The sequence below is a fragment of the Notothenia coriiceps genome, unplaced genomic scaffold, assembly GCF_000735185.1.
Source record: "Notothenia coriiceps isolate Sejong01 unplaced genomic scaffold, NC01 NC01_scaffold00020663, whole genome shotgun sequence".
Lineage (NCBI taxonomy): Eukaryota > Metazoa > Chordata > Actinopteri > Perciformes > Nototheniidae > Notothenia > Notothenia coriiceps.
The window spans coordinates 14970-29176 of record NW_011353364.1 but is presented as its reverse complement, the minus strand read 5'-3'; the positions used below and the strand labels follow the sequence as shown (position 1 = coordinate 29176).

Here is a 14207-nt window from a genome sequence, read left to right as displayed (position 1 = left end):
GACTTTGTACTTAAGAAAAGGTAAGAGAAAGGTCTCCATAACCATGAAGAAACAGCCACCATGTAAATCTTTTACAATATGCTACTTTAAACTAGACATTAATTCACAATAAGACACGAAACATAAATAATACATCCAATAAGAACCAGGGGGAAAGATAAGCATTAAGGCACAAAAACACTAATACATTATTATAAACGAAATCCAAATAAACCCCACATTTACCAAATGCAACATTGAAGTAATTGAAGGATATCCATCACCGTCCACCTGGGGTCACTAGTGAGCGATGACGTACAAGTCCTGCGACACAATGCTGTGTGAGATTCCTGAGCCGCACGAAAACACTGCCGAGTGTGGCTGCCGACATTTGGACGCTCAGAGAAAAAGGAGTGTGTTGAAATGACCGTGTGCAACTTCTTCCTCCAGGGACGGTGTCGATACGGGGACAAATGTTGGAATGAGCACCCGGGAGAAGGAGGAGGAGGTGGAGGTGGAGGTGGAGGTGGAGGAGGTGGAGGTGGAGGTGGAGGAGGAGGAGGAGGATACAACAACAACAACTACAACAACCGCTCTTCTGCTCAGCAACAGCCCAGAGGAGGAGGAGGTGAACACAAGGAGAACATTTAAAGTTGTTTACATTTCCTGCAGCTGCTTCTTCTATTGAAACCTATCCAGTAAGATACCGGCGAAGTTGACGTAACTACGTAGCAGGCAACATTTACTTTCGTTTCTCCATCATTGACTTCACACTAGGGTTGTTTACTTTTATTGTTGTGCCTTTTGAGTAGGCTGTAACATATTCTTACTTAGCAAGTTAATTGATTCAAGCATAAAGGTACTTTTACTGGACTAATACAAATAGGCAGAGGTGGAAGAAGTACTCAGATCTTGTACTTGAGTAAAAGCAGAAGTACTCTCAGATCTTGTACTTGAGTAAAAGTACTCTTGTACTTGAGTAAAAGTAGAAGTACCAGAGTGTAGGAATACTATGTTACAGTAAAAGTCCTGCATTCAAAATGTAACTTAAGTAAAAGTAGAAAAGTATTACCATCAAAATATACTTAAAGTACCAAAAGTAAGCAGTCTTTGTGCAGTTTGGTCCATTTCAGAATAATATATATGTTATGTTTTATAATGATAGATCATGAAAGTGTTCTCATAGCTGGTAAAGGTGCAGCTAGTTTGAATGACTTTGTATACTGCAGGGTAGCTTGTGAATTTACTCCAGGTGGAACTAAAGACTGACTTAACACTTGATTATATTTTACATCATTAATAGAAATCTGTAAAGTAACTAAAGGTATATTAAATAAATGTAGTGGAGTAAAAGTACACGATTTACCTCTGAATTGTGGTGGGGTAGAAGTTCAAAGTAGCACAAAATTGTACATAAGTACAGTACTTTAGTAGTAGTACTTATTCACTTTACACAACTGTTAATAAGATTAAAAACTAATTAGGAACGCCAATCCTTATGGTACAATTGAACAGCGCTGCAAACAAACACCTCATCTGGCAAAATGTAAATAAAGTTTAATCAACGTCTCTGTGAAACCGTTTAAAATTAGTTATAGGTTGGGTATTCGACAGACAGTCAGCCTTCGACAAATTACAATTTGACTTACTCAAAACTGTGATTTTTGAAAAAACCTCTACCTGTGCTAACTTGCCCCTATTTGCAAAAGTTATGCTAAAAATATATAGTAATGTGTGTTATCTGGCACACTTTCATTAGTTTGTTCAATAGATCAATGTCATGTGACCCAGTGACTCAAAATCCCTGCAGTCATACTAAAGATGGCATTACGTGCAGAAGTGGCCGTAGTGGTGGCGTTTATTTGAATGATTCAACAACTGTGTGCATGTTGGTTTCAGGGTTTGGAAACAGAGTTTGGGTGAATCCCTCCCAGCAAAAAGCAGCCTACATCCAGCCGTCATCTTTCTCCTCTCACGGAACTGAGGAGTGGGGTCGAGGAGGAGCTGGAAGCGGAGGAGCTGACTGGGGAAAGGAAGCAGCAGCAGGAGGTGGAGGAGGAGGAAATGACTGGGGTAGAGGAGGTGGTGGAGGAAATGACTGGGGCAAAGGAGGAGGGGGTGGAGGAAATGACTGGGGCAAAGGAGGAGGGGGTGGAGGAAATGACTGGGGCAAAGGAGGAGGGGGTGGAGGAGGAGGAGGCAATGACTGGGGCCGAGGAGGTGGCGGGAGGAGTGATAACGTGAAGAGCTCCGAGTATAGCTTCTCTGCTCAAAACCGATTTTCAGCGCTTGACACTCCCAGCACCTTTGACAGGGGAGGAAGAGGAGGAGAAAAGCAGGTGCCAGCTGGAGAGGATGATGATGACAAAAAACTGTACGGTCCTTGTTTCTTTTTATTACGTTTTGTGTAATGTGCAATGTTAAAATGTGAGCATCAGGATTGATTAACTTCATGTCTGTCTCACTGTCACTCAGGGAGATCGTCCAGTCGGACATGGATAGTTGGGAGAGCTCGGGCCAGTGGGGCTTCTCATGTTATTCCTACTCCAAGGCGCCTTTATCTGGTCAGTGTAAATCCACATCTAATCACCAATCCTTTTTTCTTTGTAGACACTAGACCTGATAATGTTTGATGTTTCTTGTCTACAGGTTTCACTGATCTTTCTCCAGAAGAGCTCCGACTGGAATATTACTCCACAAGAGAGTCCGGAGATCTTCAGGGATACGTAAGTGCTTTGTCTTATAGTCTTTCCTTATATTTGTCTTTAGGCTCTTAAGTATTCTTTGCAGTAAAGATAATGGGTGTTCTTTTAATGTAAATGTTTTTATCTGGGGTTTAGGTTAACGGTATCACTCAGTTGCTCAACCAGTGGAGAAGCAGAGTCCAGGAACTGAAGGTTATGAATCCAGCCACCCGCGCTGCTTTGGTGAGACACACACACACACACACACACACACACACACACACACACACACACACACACACACACACACACACACACACACACACACACACACACACACACACACACACACCTAAATCCTGGATCATTATCTTGTAGCCGTAGGCCTACCTGTTTTTGGCTCCCATCCATCAGTGTGAGATGGCTGTTGCATGAGTAATACACACACACACACACACACACACACACACACACACACACACACACACACACACACACACACACACACACTTGCTGTAACAATGAGTATTCAATTCAATTTGTATGTTTATGAAATACATTTTCAAATAACTTCCATTCCTTGCAGCTTGCAGAGATAAACAACCCAGCACCTCAGGCACCTTCAGGTGGCTTTGGTTTAGCAACATTGACTGGATTTGGATCGTCTACATCCAGCGTGGAAACCAAAGGTTAGTTATAAGTATTGTTTTTTTGTAAAGGCAGAGAGTCAGCAAAGTCATTCCTTTATATGATCAAAGGAAGCCAGCGCCAATAAATATCCTGGCAAATAACTCCAAATCCTGTATTTGAAAGGTTGTGTGTTCTCAATCACAATCATTTGTAATTAATCCTGTGGCAATTTATTTCTCAGGAATAAAAAAAATGTAGTGTCATTTTTTCCTCCAATGTCGTACAGGCTTACTGTAGATTCAAGATTCAAGGCTTTTATCGTCATGTGTGCTTAGCTACAGTGTAGTTATGTCGATGACAATCTTAGGTCACAGGCTCCTTCAAAAGAGCAACACAATAAAACAGATAAAATGGTGCAAGTAAATACAATAGAATAGAAGTAGAGTCATATCTACCTGACAGTGGTTCCCCTCATCTCGTGTGAAAGCAGAGTTCATTGCTTCTTTGTTCATTCTAAATCTTTCTGACCATGTAGGCTTCGGGGCTCCAGCAGCGGCCGACTCCTTCAGCTTTGCTGCTCCGAGTGGAGGGTTTGGACCTTCGGCTGCACTGCCCTCCTCCACAGGGTTTGGCAGTGCCTTAGCAGCTCCTACACAACCTCCCTCTGGATTTGGAGCCGCTTCTCCATCTACTTTCTCCTTTGCTGCTCCGACCACCGATAAGCCAGCAGCAACTTCAGGATTCGGCTCTGCCTCGGAGTTCACTTTCTCCTCGACGTCAAACACTGGAGCAGGATTTGGGGGCAGTTTTGGTGCTGCGGCACCTGCGGCGGCAAGCGGAGGGTTTGGGGCGACCGCTGTTCCCCCAGCAGCAGGAGCCGGGCCTGCGGGTGGAGCTTCAGACAGTCTGTTTTCACATGTGAGCATTATGACTGCAGAGGAACTGAATCAGTTTAAGGCTAAGAGGTTTACTCTCGGCCAGATTCCTTTAAAGCCTCCCCCTGCTGACATGCTGGTGGTGTGATGGAAGGGACTTTTGAAATAAAAAGATAATTTATAGGAACATAAGATCTGTGCTTCTAATTAAACTGAAGTCATATTAGTAATGTTTATGATATGGCTAGTGTTTATGCAAAGCTTGATGTTCAGCTGTATAGTACACAGTACATTTTTAGATGGCCTTTTGTCATATAAAGTGATGTTTGCAATTGATTGAATGTTTTTTCTAAGGATTTTTCTGAACTGGTTTTCTAAGTTGGACCTTTTCCCATTTGGTGAAATACTGGCAGTGAACCATCAGTTGATGATTAAAGTTTCTAAAGGTTTGTTTGCATGACCATGTGATAACCTATATTACAACCAAAAACATTCCTTGAACCTATGTTGAGCACTTTTATCCGCACAACAATCCTAGAAAAAGGTATTTCACTGAATGATTGGTTATAGAATATCCTCATTGATATACTGCAATTTTTCATCATATACATAGAAGTTGTAATTACACAACTCAACCAGGAGAGGGTGACAGAATACAAGCTTTAAAACGCATTAGCCTTTCCCAGCGCCATATAGATAAATAGATTCTCTTTATATGGCGCTGGCCTTTCCCATCTGTAGTTAAGTATCAACAGACACTAGGCAATTGTAAAATAGCTGTTTACTTGGAGCCAACTTTAAGAGAAGAGACAGGTTGTTGGCTTAGAAAAACCTATGTTTAAGTTGTCATTAGAATTGTAAATAATGTTGTCCAAAAACAATCCATCAACACCAACTTACTTACATCCACTAAAAGAGAGGCAAGTATGGTAGTGCACAGATGACAGTGAGTGAGTGAGCCATTCAACACGTTTTCATTAGGTGCTGAACATCCGATGGGACCACAAGTAGAGGAATACAGCGACAAAGAGACAGCAATAAGCTCTTCTGCTGCCATAAAGCCGTACGACTCTGCTGACTGCAGCATATTTTCCGCTGACAGGGAGTTTGTTATATTGGCGAGAGGTGAAGCTGAGCTGGAAGTGCCTACTGTGTGTCAGTTCGTGTGTGTGAAATCATCCTAAGTCAATATCTCATGGGTTCAAAGCATTTAGCATATAGTTATAGGAATTTATTCTCCCTGCTTCTCTTTCTGTTAGCAGTAACCTCCCAATCCCCCGCCAGAAAGCAGATAATACATAAATAATTCAACGGATTAATGAACGATTGAAAAAGCTCTGTTCAGTGAAAATTGCCATCCAATGACTCTTAAATACATATAACGGAGAAATATGGGCATCTGTGGCTACTTGTTTCTCTGGCAGCAAAGATGTAATCAGTTACTGCTGCGGCATCCCATTAGCATCCTGCCTGTGTTTATGTAATGTATGCATGAGCTGCACAGAGCGGATCAAAGCAACATTATGTACACACATAATATTTTATCACCTTGGAGAATATTACGACCTGTATATGGTTATGGTTTAACTAAAGAAATGATTAATTCTACTCATTTCACATTATGTGATTGGTAGCAATGAATATAATCTATGAATGCAGTAATTTTTTGCCTACTTCCCCTCCTGGGGATTTTGAGAGACAACATCTAAATTGGTTATGAACACACACATATACACACCTGTCATGACCTGTACACACTGCCCTCCTTCTCCTTCTTTAATCCCCAACCTGCCCCACCCTCCTGTCAAATGATAGTTTACACAAACCCGGTCACATGACCACGGTTGTGTGCTGTAATTCAATTGACCGTGACCTGACTCCAGCTACAGGCATAAAGTACACTGCATATGGTGCTCCAATATAGTTAACACAGTTTTCCATTGGGGCAACAGGAATGTTTGTCTTGTTCATTCCCTGTTTAAACCATACACTGCAGCCGTGTATGTATGTCGGCACTATATGGATCAATCTTTTCAATTATTACTTCTGCCTGCAGCTATGAATATTTCTTCTCCTTTAGGTTTGCTAGATCTTTTATGACATGCAGCACCTAAATGCAGTGTCTATCAGCTTTATGACACAGCTATTGTTGTCACTATATCAGCTTATGAAAGCAACAGATGCTTCTACCACCTTTTGAATCCACTCTCTTTACAGAATACCAATGAGCTGATTTGGATTCAGTGTTGGTTTTAATGTGTGATGGGGGCTGATTCCAGTCGACCCTCCTTACTGTTGCAGCAGAGAACATGAATTGATTGTGTTGTGTCACAGTGGTTCACCTATGGGAAACAGGGCATTGATCCAAGGCCTTTGATTTATGCCTATTTAAGAGGCTTGGCGGCAAATACCTCACGTGCAAGGCTCCCTACCAAAGTTTCTGTGCTGCAGATTGTAATGGGTTTATATTATGATTAGGGCACCAAGTTCTTCTACACACTGTTAGTAATAATATACTGTAGTGAGTAAATACTGTCAGTGCACAAGTATATGTGCTATATTGAGACCAGAGTCACAATCAATTGAACTGTAGTGGCACTAAAAGGCTAAGCATGCACTGCGAGCTGCCTTTGTTCTAAACTGCAAAATACTTTTACTCCAGTATTTTCACTTCTGCAGCGAGTTAAAAATAGCACTACTGTCAACAACTATTAATCCTAACTGAATCCGTGAAATCGATGTTATCAGATTCTCAATCTCTCAAACAACTACAGTATGTATACAGAAGTAGTCCTTCAGGTATTGGATGAAAGAAAAAGCACATTATTTTTTGCAGGGGAAACAAGTTGTGAACTCAAAATTGACAGAACAAGGAATTGTCATTCATTTGATGTCATGTTACTGGCAACATGGCACATTTAAGTAACTATATTTTAGCTATATGTTGCCAACTGTATCTGTCTGCTTTTTGGTGCACAGCAGACCTGTGGAAAACAGCTTGAGCAATGACAGTGACCGGAAACAGTACAGTTTCGTAAGTCTATATTACAGCTGCATATATTAAGTTAATTTAGCTTTACCTGTAATACATGTATACATTTTTTAACCCGTGGACAACGGCTGGTTAGCTGTTTATCTTTGCTTTCAGTATGTATGCTTAAACAAGCTAGCCCTCTGCTAACTAGCTTTAGCTTCACATTAACCGTTAGCGAATGTTAGCTGAACTAGCTAGCTCTTGGCAAGGCGAATACAATATTTCCCTAAAAGTCAACAATGATTTTTAAACAGTTATGACTTACACAGCTGTGTCTTTAGGCCTATTTACAGTGGTGGAAGAAGTATTCAGATGCTTTACTTGAGTAAAAGTACCAATACATCATTGTAAAAATCCTTCTTGCAAAAGCATAAAAGTATTAACAGCAAGATTAAGGCTACTTAAAGTACACAAAGTTAAAGTAATTATTTTGCAGAAAAATTATATTGATATGTGACATTTCTAGATAATATCGCTGATCAAGTAGCATTTTACTGAAACAAGGTTCTGAAAAAAAGTTAATGTTTTAGAGATGCATTTTGTTAAAAGTAGCTTAAGCTGTTAATTAAATGTAGTGGAGTAACATCAGAATATTTCCCTTTTAAATATAGTGGAGTATAAAGTAGCATTACATGGAAATACAAGTAAAGTACAAGTCCCTGAGTAAATGTAGTTACTTTCAACCTCTTCATATGTACAGTTAGATGTGTGTTTAACCAAGCTTCCACACATGATGATTAACCGTTTGGTTTGTTGCGTAACTACCTGCAGCTATGATTACGCAGGCACTCATTGCAATCCACCTGCTGGTTTTATCCATGTTACATGAACCCTCTTCTCTTTCTCTATACAGAAACAGGTTGTATTCACGTTTCCACAAGCCACACGTGGTCGCTGTTTGCCATTGCCAGAGCCAATTTCCCCTCTCCTCTCCTCCCTCTCCAAAGCGTCTCTCACCGCGCCTTCGATACCGTGTGATCATCAGTAGCAGCACTGAAAGTGGAGGAACCGTCCAGCAAACAGCCGACCATCACAGCCAAAATACAACCCAAACGATGACCTTCCTACAGATACGACAAAAGCAAACAATTATTTGACATCTTCCGACCGCACACCTTGCCTCCGCCGCTCCTTGCTGTAAGCGGTAAGTGCTCTGATTCAGGTTTAATTGCAGTAATATCGCAGTGCTCTTTTGCACAGGGCAGTGAAAGGACCACTGTAGTCTGAATATTGCACACAATTAATAGCAGATGGTCAGTGATAGGAGAAGCATGGCTCAAACTGGGTGCAGTAATGTGAATTCGTCTGTATTGCTAATACACATATGCCTGTTGTAGAGGCAACAGATTAGATGATAAGAGTCATTTGGGAAGTCTTGGTTTCCTTTTACACTCATCTTTTTAGCTTTAGAAGACTCTCAATGCACAGGTTGCAGTTTCATGCATTTTTCCTACTATTTTTAACTGTTTAAAGAGATTGATAAAGTCATACAAGATTATATAGATAATGCAGATTAAGCCTATCAGTAAGGGATTTTATTCTGACCTAAATACTCAATTATTTTTATTTTACATTTTATAAGCAGGAAAGGCCTAAAGATGTTTAGATATTTAAATAGGCTCAACTGGGAATTGTAACAAAGTCACTGAAGTACATTTTTTGTCTGTTGATTCAGGTATAGGGACAAAGTTCAGCGTGTCTGTGGCCACTGTGTGCTGGTGACCTGTATTATGGTTGTTTGGGATCAAAAGCATAAAGTCACCTACGCACCGCTCACCTTTTTGGATGCGTTTGTGTGTGAGTGCATGTGAGCGAAGGTGATGGTAAAAGTAGGGGGAAGGGAGTGTGGGGAAAAAAACAAGCATATTTTACGAGAGTGGTACTTTGCCAGCTCTAGGGTCAGGCCAAGTGCATGCTGAGGTGTGAGATTATATCACAAACACAACAATGTCCAGATCTCAAGCTGTGCTCCCCACCTGTGGGTGGAGGCAGAAACATGTGATGGGGCTCGAGATTCAAGTGTCTTTCTCTCAGAAAAACAGTCTGAAGCTGTTTAATGTTTCTGGAGTGTTATTCATAGTATCTTTCGGCATCTCTTGGTTTCATTCAATCTGGATACTCAAAGCAACATTGATTCCTGATTCAGTACAAAGGGTGCAGAGTAAAGTCACACTTTATTTATGCTAAACACTCTTCCACTAGGGATGATTTTTCAGTAAGTGTAACAATAACAAGTTACGGTTTCTCGAAAAATGCAGTTGCTGCTTTTTACATAAATAACATTTGTAAAATGAGGCCAACTGACTTATTTATTTCTCAAAAACTGTACACAAAATAACACTGCACAACTTAAAATGTATGTGTTTCTGTTCATCAGTAGCAATCTCTAGCTTATGTTGTTTTTATTTATTTGTTAAAAAACCTTTGTGAAGCGATCCATAACCTAAAAAGGTTGATTCCTATATGAAAACATTTCCCCCACCTGTTAGGGACAAAGTGAGAAGGATAAAGTGAGTCCATCAAGTTGCACAGAAGAAGTGCGCCATCCTTGGCCCGTCTTGAGGAGAAAGAGAATAATTATCCATGTGCTTTACTCTTGAAATCCTTGCTTAAGTCAAACTTGATCCTCTGAATTATCAATGGAGACAGTGAAAGCTGGAGAGAGACTCAACCTCGTTCTGTTGAAAACCATGTTTCTTTATCTCAATTTAAGAATTACTCAAACATTTGAAAACAGAGGCCATATTACACAGTCTGCACTCTTTACTAGTGAAACAAAATCTGTCATCCCATTTGACATATTTAAAAAGCGCCATCACATGGCTCTTTGTGTCGCAGTTTAGTCCTTGTTTTAGATGGGTGTGGGGCTACCAAGCAGATATGAGATGTGCAGCTTACAAGTTCAGAGGATAGACAAAACCTTGTCCTTTTGAAATATTCACCACCAGGGTGAAATATATGTGTGTGTCTGTGTGTTTGAGTCAGATTGTAGCAGATAAGCAAGCCACTCAAAGGGCCTGCCTGAACTATATCTCCTTCCATCAAAGAGTCTCTGCTCACATGCGTACACACACACACACACACACACACACACACACACACTTTTCACACACGCGAGACCAGTGCTGCACCCACACACACTCACAAACACTCACACCGCTCTGATCATACTTAAGATCTGTAGCTGGCAGCTGCTGGCTCTTCTTTGAAATGATAATACAATGAAAACAACTAAGGTGAAGGGCTGACAGCCTTAGTAATAAGCAGGCTTGTAAGGTGTGTGAGTCTAGGTGCATCTTTTTATATGTGCGTGTGTTGCTGTTGCGACCATATGTGGCTGTGTACACTTGTAGACAACCATCTGCAAAGCACAATTCCTTTCTGGACTGGTATCATGAAGGAGAGAAGCGGGGATTGTTAGAAAATGAGTGCTTGGTTGGTATGCTTCTATTTCTTCTTCTTTAGTTTTTTATGAGATTATTTTTGCCCACTCGGATTTAACCGATGTTTTTAAAGTTTGTCTTTTATAAATACATCCTGGAGATTAATCCACTTGAATTCCACTGTACAAATCACCAAGCTATTTCTGACTTTACAACAGCAGTTCTCAGAAAATCAATTCCCCTCAACACCTGATACGTGTTGCTCCTGCAGCAGAAAAGGTGACCTTCATCAGATGCGCCAGTTACTCTCTTGTTAACCAAAATCTTGTCTGATACAAGTCTGCTTTGCTTTCTCCTAAGATAAATTCTACAAAAATGATATGTTAATAATTACAAGAATCGTCACAATCCATCCATCCATCTTCTCCCGCTTATCTGTGGTCGGGTCGCGGGGGTAGCAGTTCCAGCAGAGAGCCCCAACGTTCTTTTCCCTGGCCACATCAACCAGCTCTGACTGGGGGATCCCAAGGCGCTCCCAGGCCAGCGAAGAGATATAATCCCTCCGCCTGGTCCTAGGTCTACCCCTTGGTCTCCTCCCAGCTGGACATGCCTGCGAAGAAAACCCATCTCGGCCGCTTGTATCCGCAATCTTATTTATTTCGGTCATGACCCATCCGTCATGACCATAGGTGAGGGTAGGAGGGTAGGAGGGTCCTACCCTCATTGTCACAATCTCTAAAGTAAATTCTCAATTTGTTTACGTTGTTTTTCTCAAAATAGACTTAATTTCAATAAGAATTTAAAGTGAAGACTTAGTGAAGGAAATTTGACTTACTAATCAATAATAAGTAATTGTTCATTATTTAGCGGTATCTGCGTTGAAAATGTACAATATGGCTGCAACGATATTTTTCTTTACTAATTATTTGCTGATTATTTTCTCAACTTATTGTTTGGTTTGGCCACGGACAGAAAGTGAAACATTTCCATCCAAAAATGGAAAAACTGGAAATATATACATATTTGCATCATCAATTATCAAAATGGCGATTATTGTTCTGTCCATGAACTACTCGATTATACAACCAATCATTGCAGCTCTAATTTTACAATAAAGAATAAAAAAAAAGCTTCATTACACAGACTAGCTAATATGCTACTGTACCAAAAGACCAAGTTTTACAGATCAACCGAACACTCAAACACGTATGAAACCGTAAGAAACTCCAAAAAACAGGTCATATATAAAAAGAAGATGGGAGATATATGCATTAAAAGCCTATGATATCATTTTTAAAAACACAAGCGAGGGGAGAGATAAATGTACAGCTCTTATCTCGTCCTCCATTAGGATCTATACGTGCTTCAGAGCGTTCTTTGGTTGACCCCTGCTGGCTCCCGACAGGCTTGTTTTACCTCAGCACATGCTCTCTAAGCCAAGACTTGGGGAGTGGGGTTAGATTATGTACATTTCCCGCTCCCGGTCGTCTACAAGCCTCCCAGGTGGGACGGAGAGATGGAGCAGGGTGGTTGAGGGGCAGTGAGAGAGATGTCACTGACCACATTAGTCACCAGAGAAAGCAGGCCATGAGTCAGGAAAGCTCCCAATCTCATCCATCACGCCCCTCTCAACCCACTTTCCTTCGAGTCCAGCCACTCTCCATCCCCCTTGCTGCTGACGGAGTAACTTTCCCCTTTGATGAAAAGGAGCAGAGGGCACAAAGGGAATGCTTCAGTGCCGGACGGGTGGCAGGAAGAGATGAGAGCCAGGAGAGATTAAATGGCCACCTTTTGGAGTGCAGCAAGGGACACGGCTAGGATATGGACTTTTGTTTACCCAAATGACTTTAAAAGAGATATATTAGAAAAAAATATGAGTGTTTCATTCTAAAACCACCAGACTAAGACTAAGGGACAGTTTCATCCCACAGGCCATAAGACTGTTGAACACCTGAACTTTTGAAAGAACATACATAACAATCATCTGTTTGCAACTCACATATGTCAATATTCCAGTTACTGTGTATAGTCTATTCTGCACACTTTCTATCACATTCTGTTTCTATTATATTCAATTTTTATTTTATTTACTTGTTTTATTGTGTTGGGCTGTTGGAGGAGCCTGTGACCTAAGATTTTCATTGTCATAACTACACTGTAGCTATGTACACATGACAATAAAAGACTTGAAACTTGAAACGTTATCACCATTTTCATCAGTGTTTCTAATTTTCACACTGATTCCCTACAGTGGTGCGTAGAGAGAAACACTGTGAGCCGCTGGAGGGTGATAAGTGATGATATGAGAGGTCGCACTTCTCTTAAAGGCTGCTGGCAAAAACATTGTATTGCTGGCTCAGCTTTGGGGGGATTAGCGTGGCGAGGCGAGGAGGTCCTGGGATGAGTGATTGAACTTTAAAATGATACTCCACAGTGTAGTGATTTATCTATGTGGCTGAGTGCCAAAAGATGTTGTGGTAGTTGCTGTTGTTGGCTTCCCAGATCTCTGAAGTTACTTAATTGAGTTTAACAGCATTACATATTCAGTTTCTAAACACATGATTGTTTTAATTACCATATGTTAGCATGTTAACCACCACACATGTGTTTATATTAGCATAATAGTTTGGAAACTGCACATGTCTAATGTTTTAACTAACAAAAGTGAGTTTTATGTATACATTAAACTTTTTTGAAAGAAAGATATGTTGATCTACTTGTAAATAAATAAATAATTGAATAGGATAACACAAAATAAATGACACAATAAAAATGTTAGCTGTGCTTTGTATTTTAATCATTGCTGAATTATGCAAGTACACCAATAGTAGTTATTGTGTCAAATGTCACATGTTCTTAAAAATCTTTTGTTTGAATGACAAATGGTCGTTAACTGTTATTTACCTTCAGATAAGAAGACATTACAGCTTATCCATCTGATTGTTTACTGCAATCAATGTGTGCTGCAAGATTTAATTAAGCATATCAACATCAGCCTTACATTTTAATCCCCCTCAGACACACTCATCTGACCGTTGAATTGCAGCTATAATAGAGAAAATTTAAACCTTTGCTCTCCTGCCGCGGCTGATTCACCATGATCCAAGCAATTTGTGTGAAAACATGGTGTGACGGATTGAATTTATGTCTGCTGTCACAAGGTGATGTAGAGAGAGAGACTCAATGACTCACCTCATTAAAGACTTTATTGGACAAAACATTTGATTGGGCCAATGGGAGAGGCAAAGCTGCTTATGAGTTCCTTTTCTCTTCATTTCACGGCTCTTATCATCCAGCTCAGATTTGTGAGTCTGTGCACCATGCGTACTATTGCTCAGCTAAGTGTGAAATGGGAAATTTGTGAATATGTTATAGCGATGTGCCTGGTCAGTTTTTTCCTGATACACTGCACTCGCTCAGCCAATAATATACAAAATCAATATGTGTCAGAGCAGAGTGTTACAGAACACTTGGATGTCTTTCCAATCCGTCCGCCAAGACCTGGGTGTTAACAGCCCTGTCTTTTTTCTTCCGTTGCATTCTGGCATGTGTGTGTGTGTGTGTGTGTGTGTGTGTGTGTGTGTGTGCGCTCGCTCACTGCCCGCTCGCTCATTCTCCGGTT

At 40.7% G+C, this 14207-nt stretch overlaps 2 protein-coding genes across 2 annotated transcripts in view; both read left to right on the top strand.

Moving 5' to 3' along the window:
- Positions 1 to 287: 287 nt before the first annotated feature.
- Positions 288 to 4504, top strand: nup42 (nucleoporin 42). The gene is made up of 9 exons (XM_010779772.1): positions 288 to 487; positions 536 to 607; positions 1879 to 1954; positions 2129 to 2353; positions 2455 to 2543; positions 2629 to 2705; positions 2820 to 2906; positions 3250 to 3352; positions 3829 to 4504. The coding sequence occupies exons 1-9, from the start codon at positions 403 to 405 to the stop codon at positions 4314 to 4316; spliced, it is 1302 nt and encodes a 433-aa protein (XP_010778074.1). The 5' UTR covers positions 288 to 402; the 3' UTR covers positions 4317 to 4504.
- Positions 4505 to 8082: 3578 nt separating this feature from the next.
- Positions 8083 to 14207, top strand: part of LOC104952864 (regulating synaptic membrane exocytosis protein 3-like) — a gene marked incomplete at its 3' end in the record, with an annotated part of 15067 nt that continues 8942 nt past the window's right edge. The window contains exon 1 of the mRNA XM_010779773.1: positions 8083 to 8346. The remainder of the gene's footprint in view (positions 8347 to 14207) is intronic.

Bases quoted from the DNA above. Each gene is read 5' to 3' on its own strand.
- nup42 (XM_010779772.1), top strand. From the start codon at position 403: ATGACCGTGTGCAACTTCTTCCTCCAGGGACGGTGTCGATACGGGGAC. The intron at 2,544-2,628 runs GTCAGTGTAAAT...TCTTGTCTACAG, and splicing joins CTCCAAGGCGCCTTTATCTG to GTTTCACTGATCTTTCTCCA. The intron at 3,353-3,828 runs GTTAGTTATAAG...CTGACCATGTAG, and splicing joins ATCCAGCGTGGAAACCAAAG to GCTTCGGGGCTCCAGCAGCG.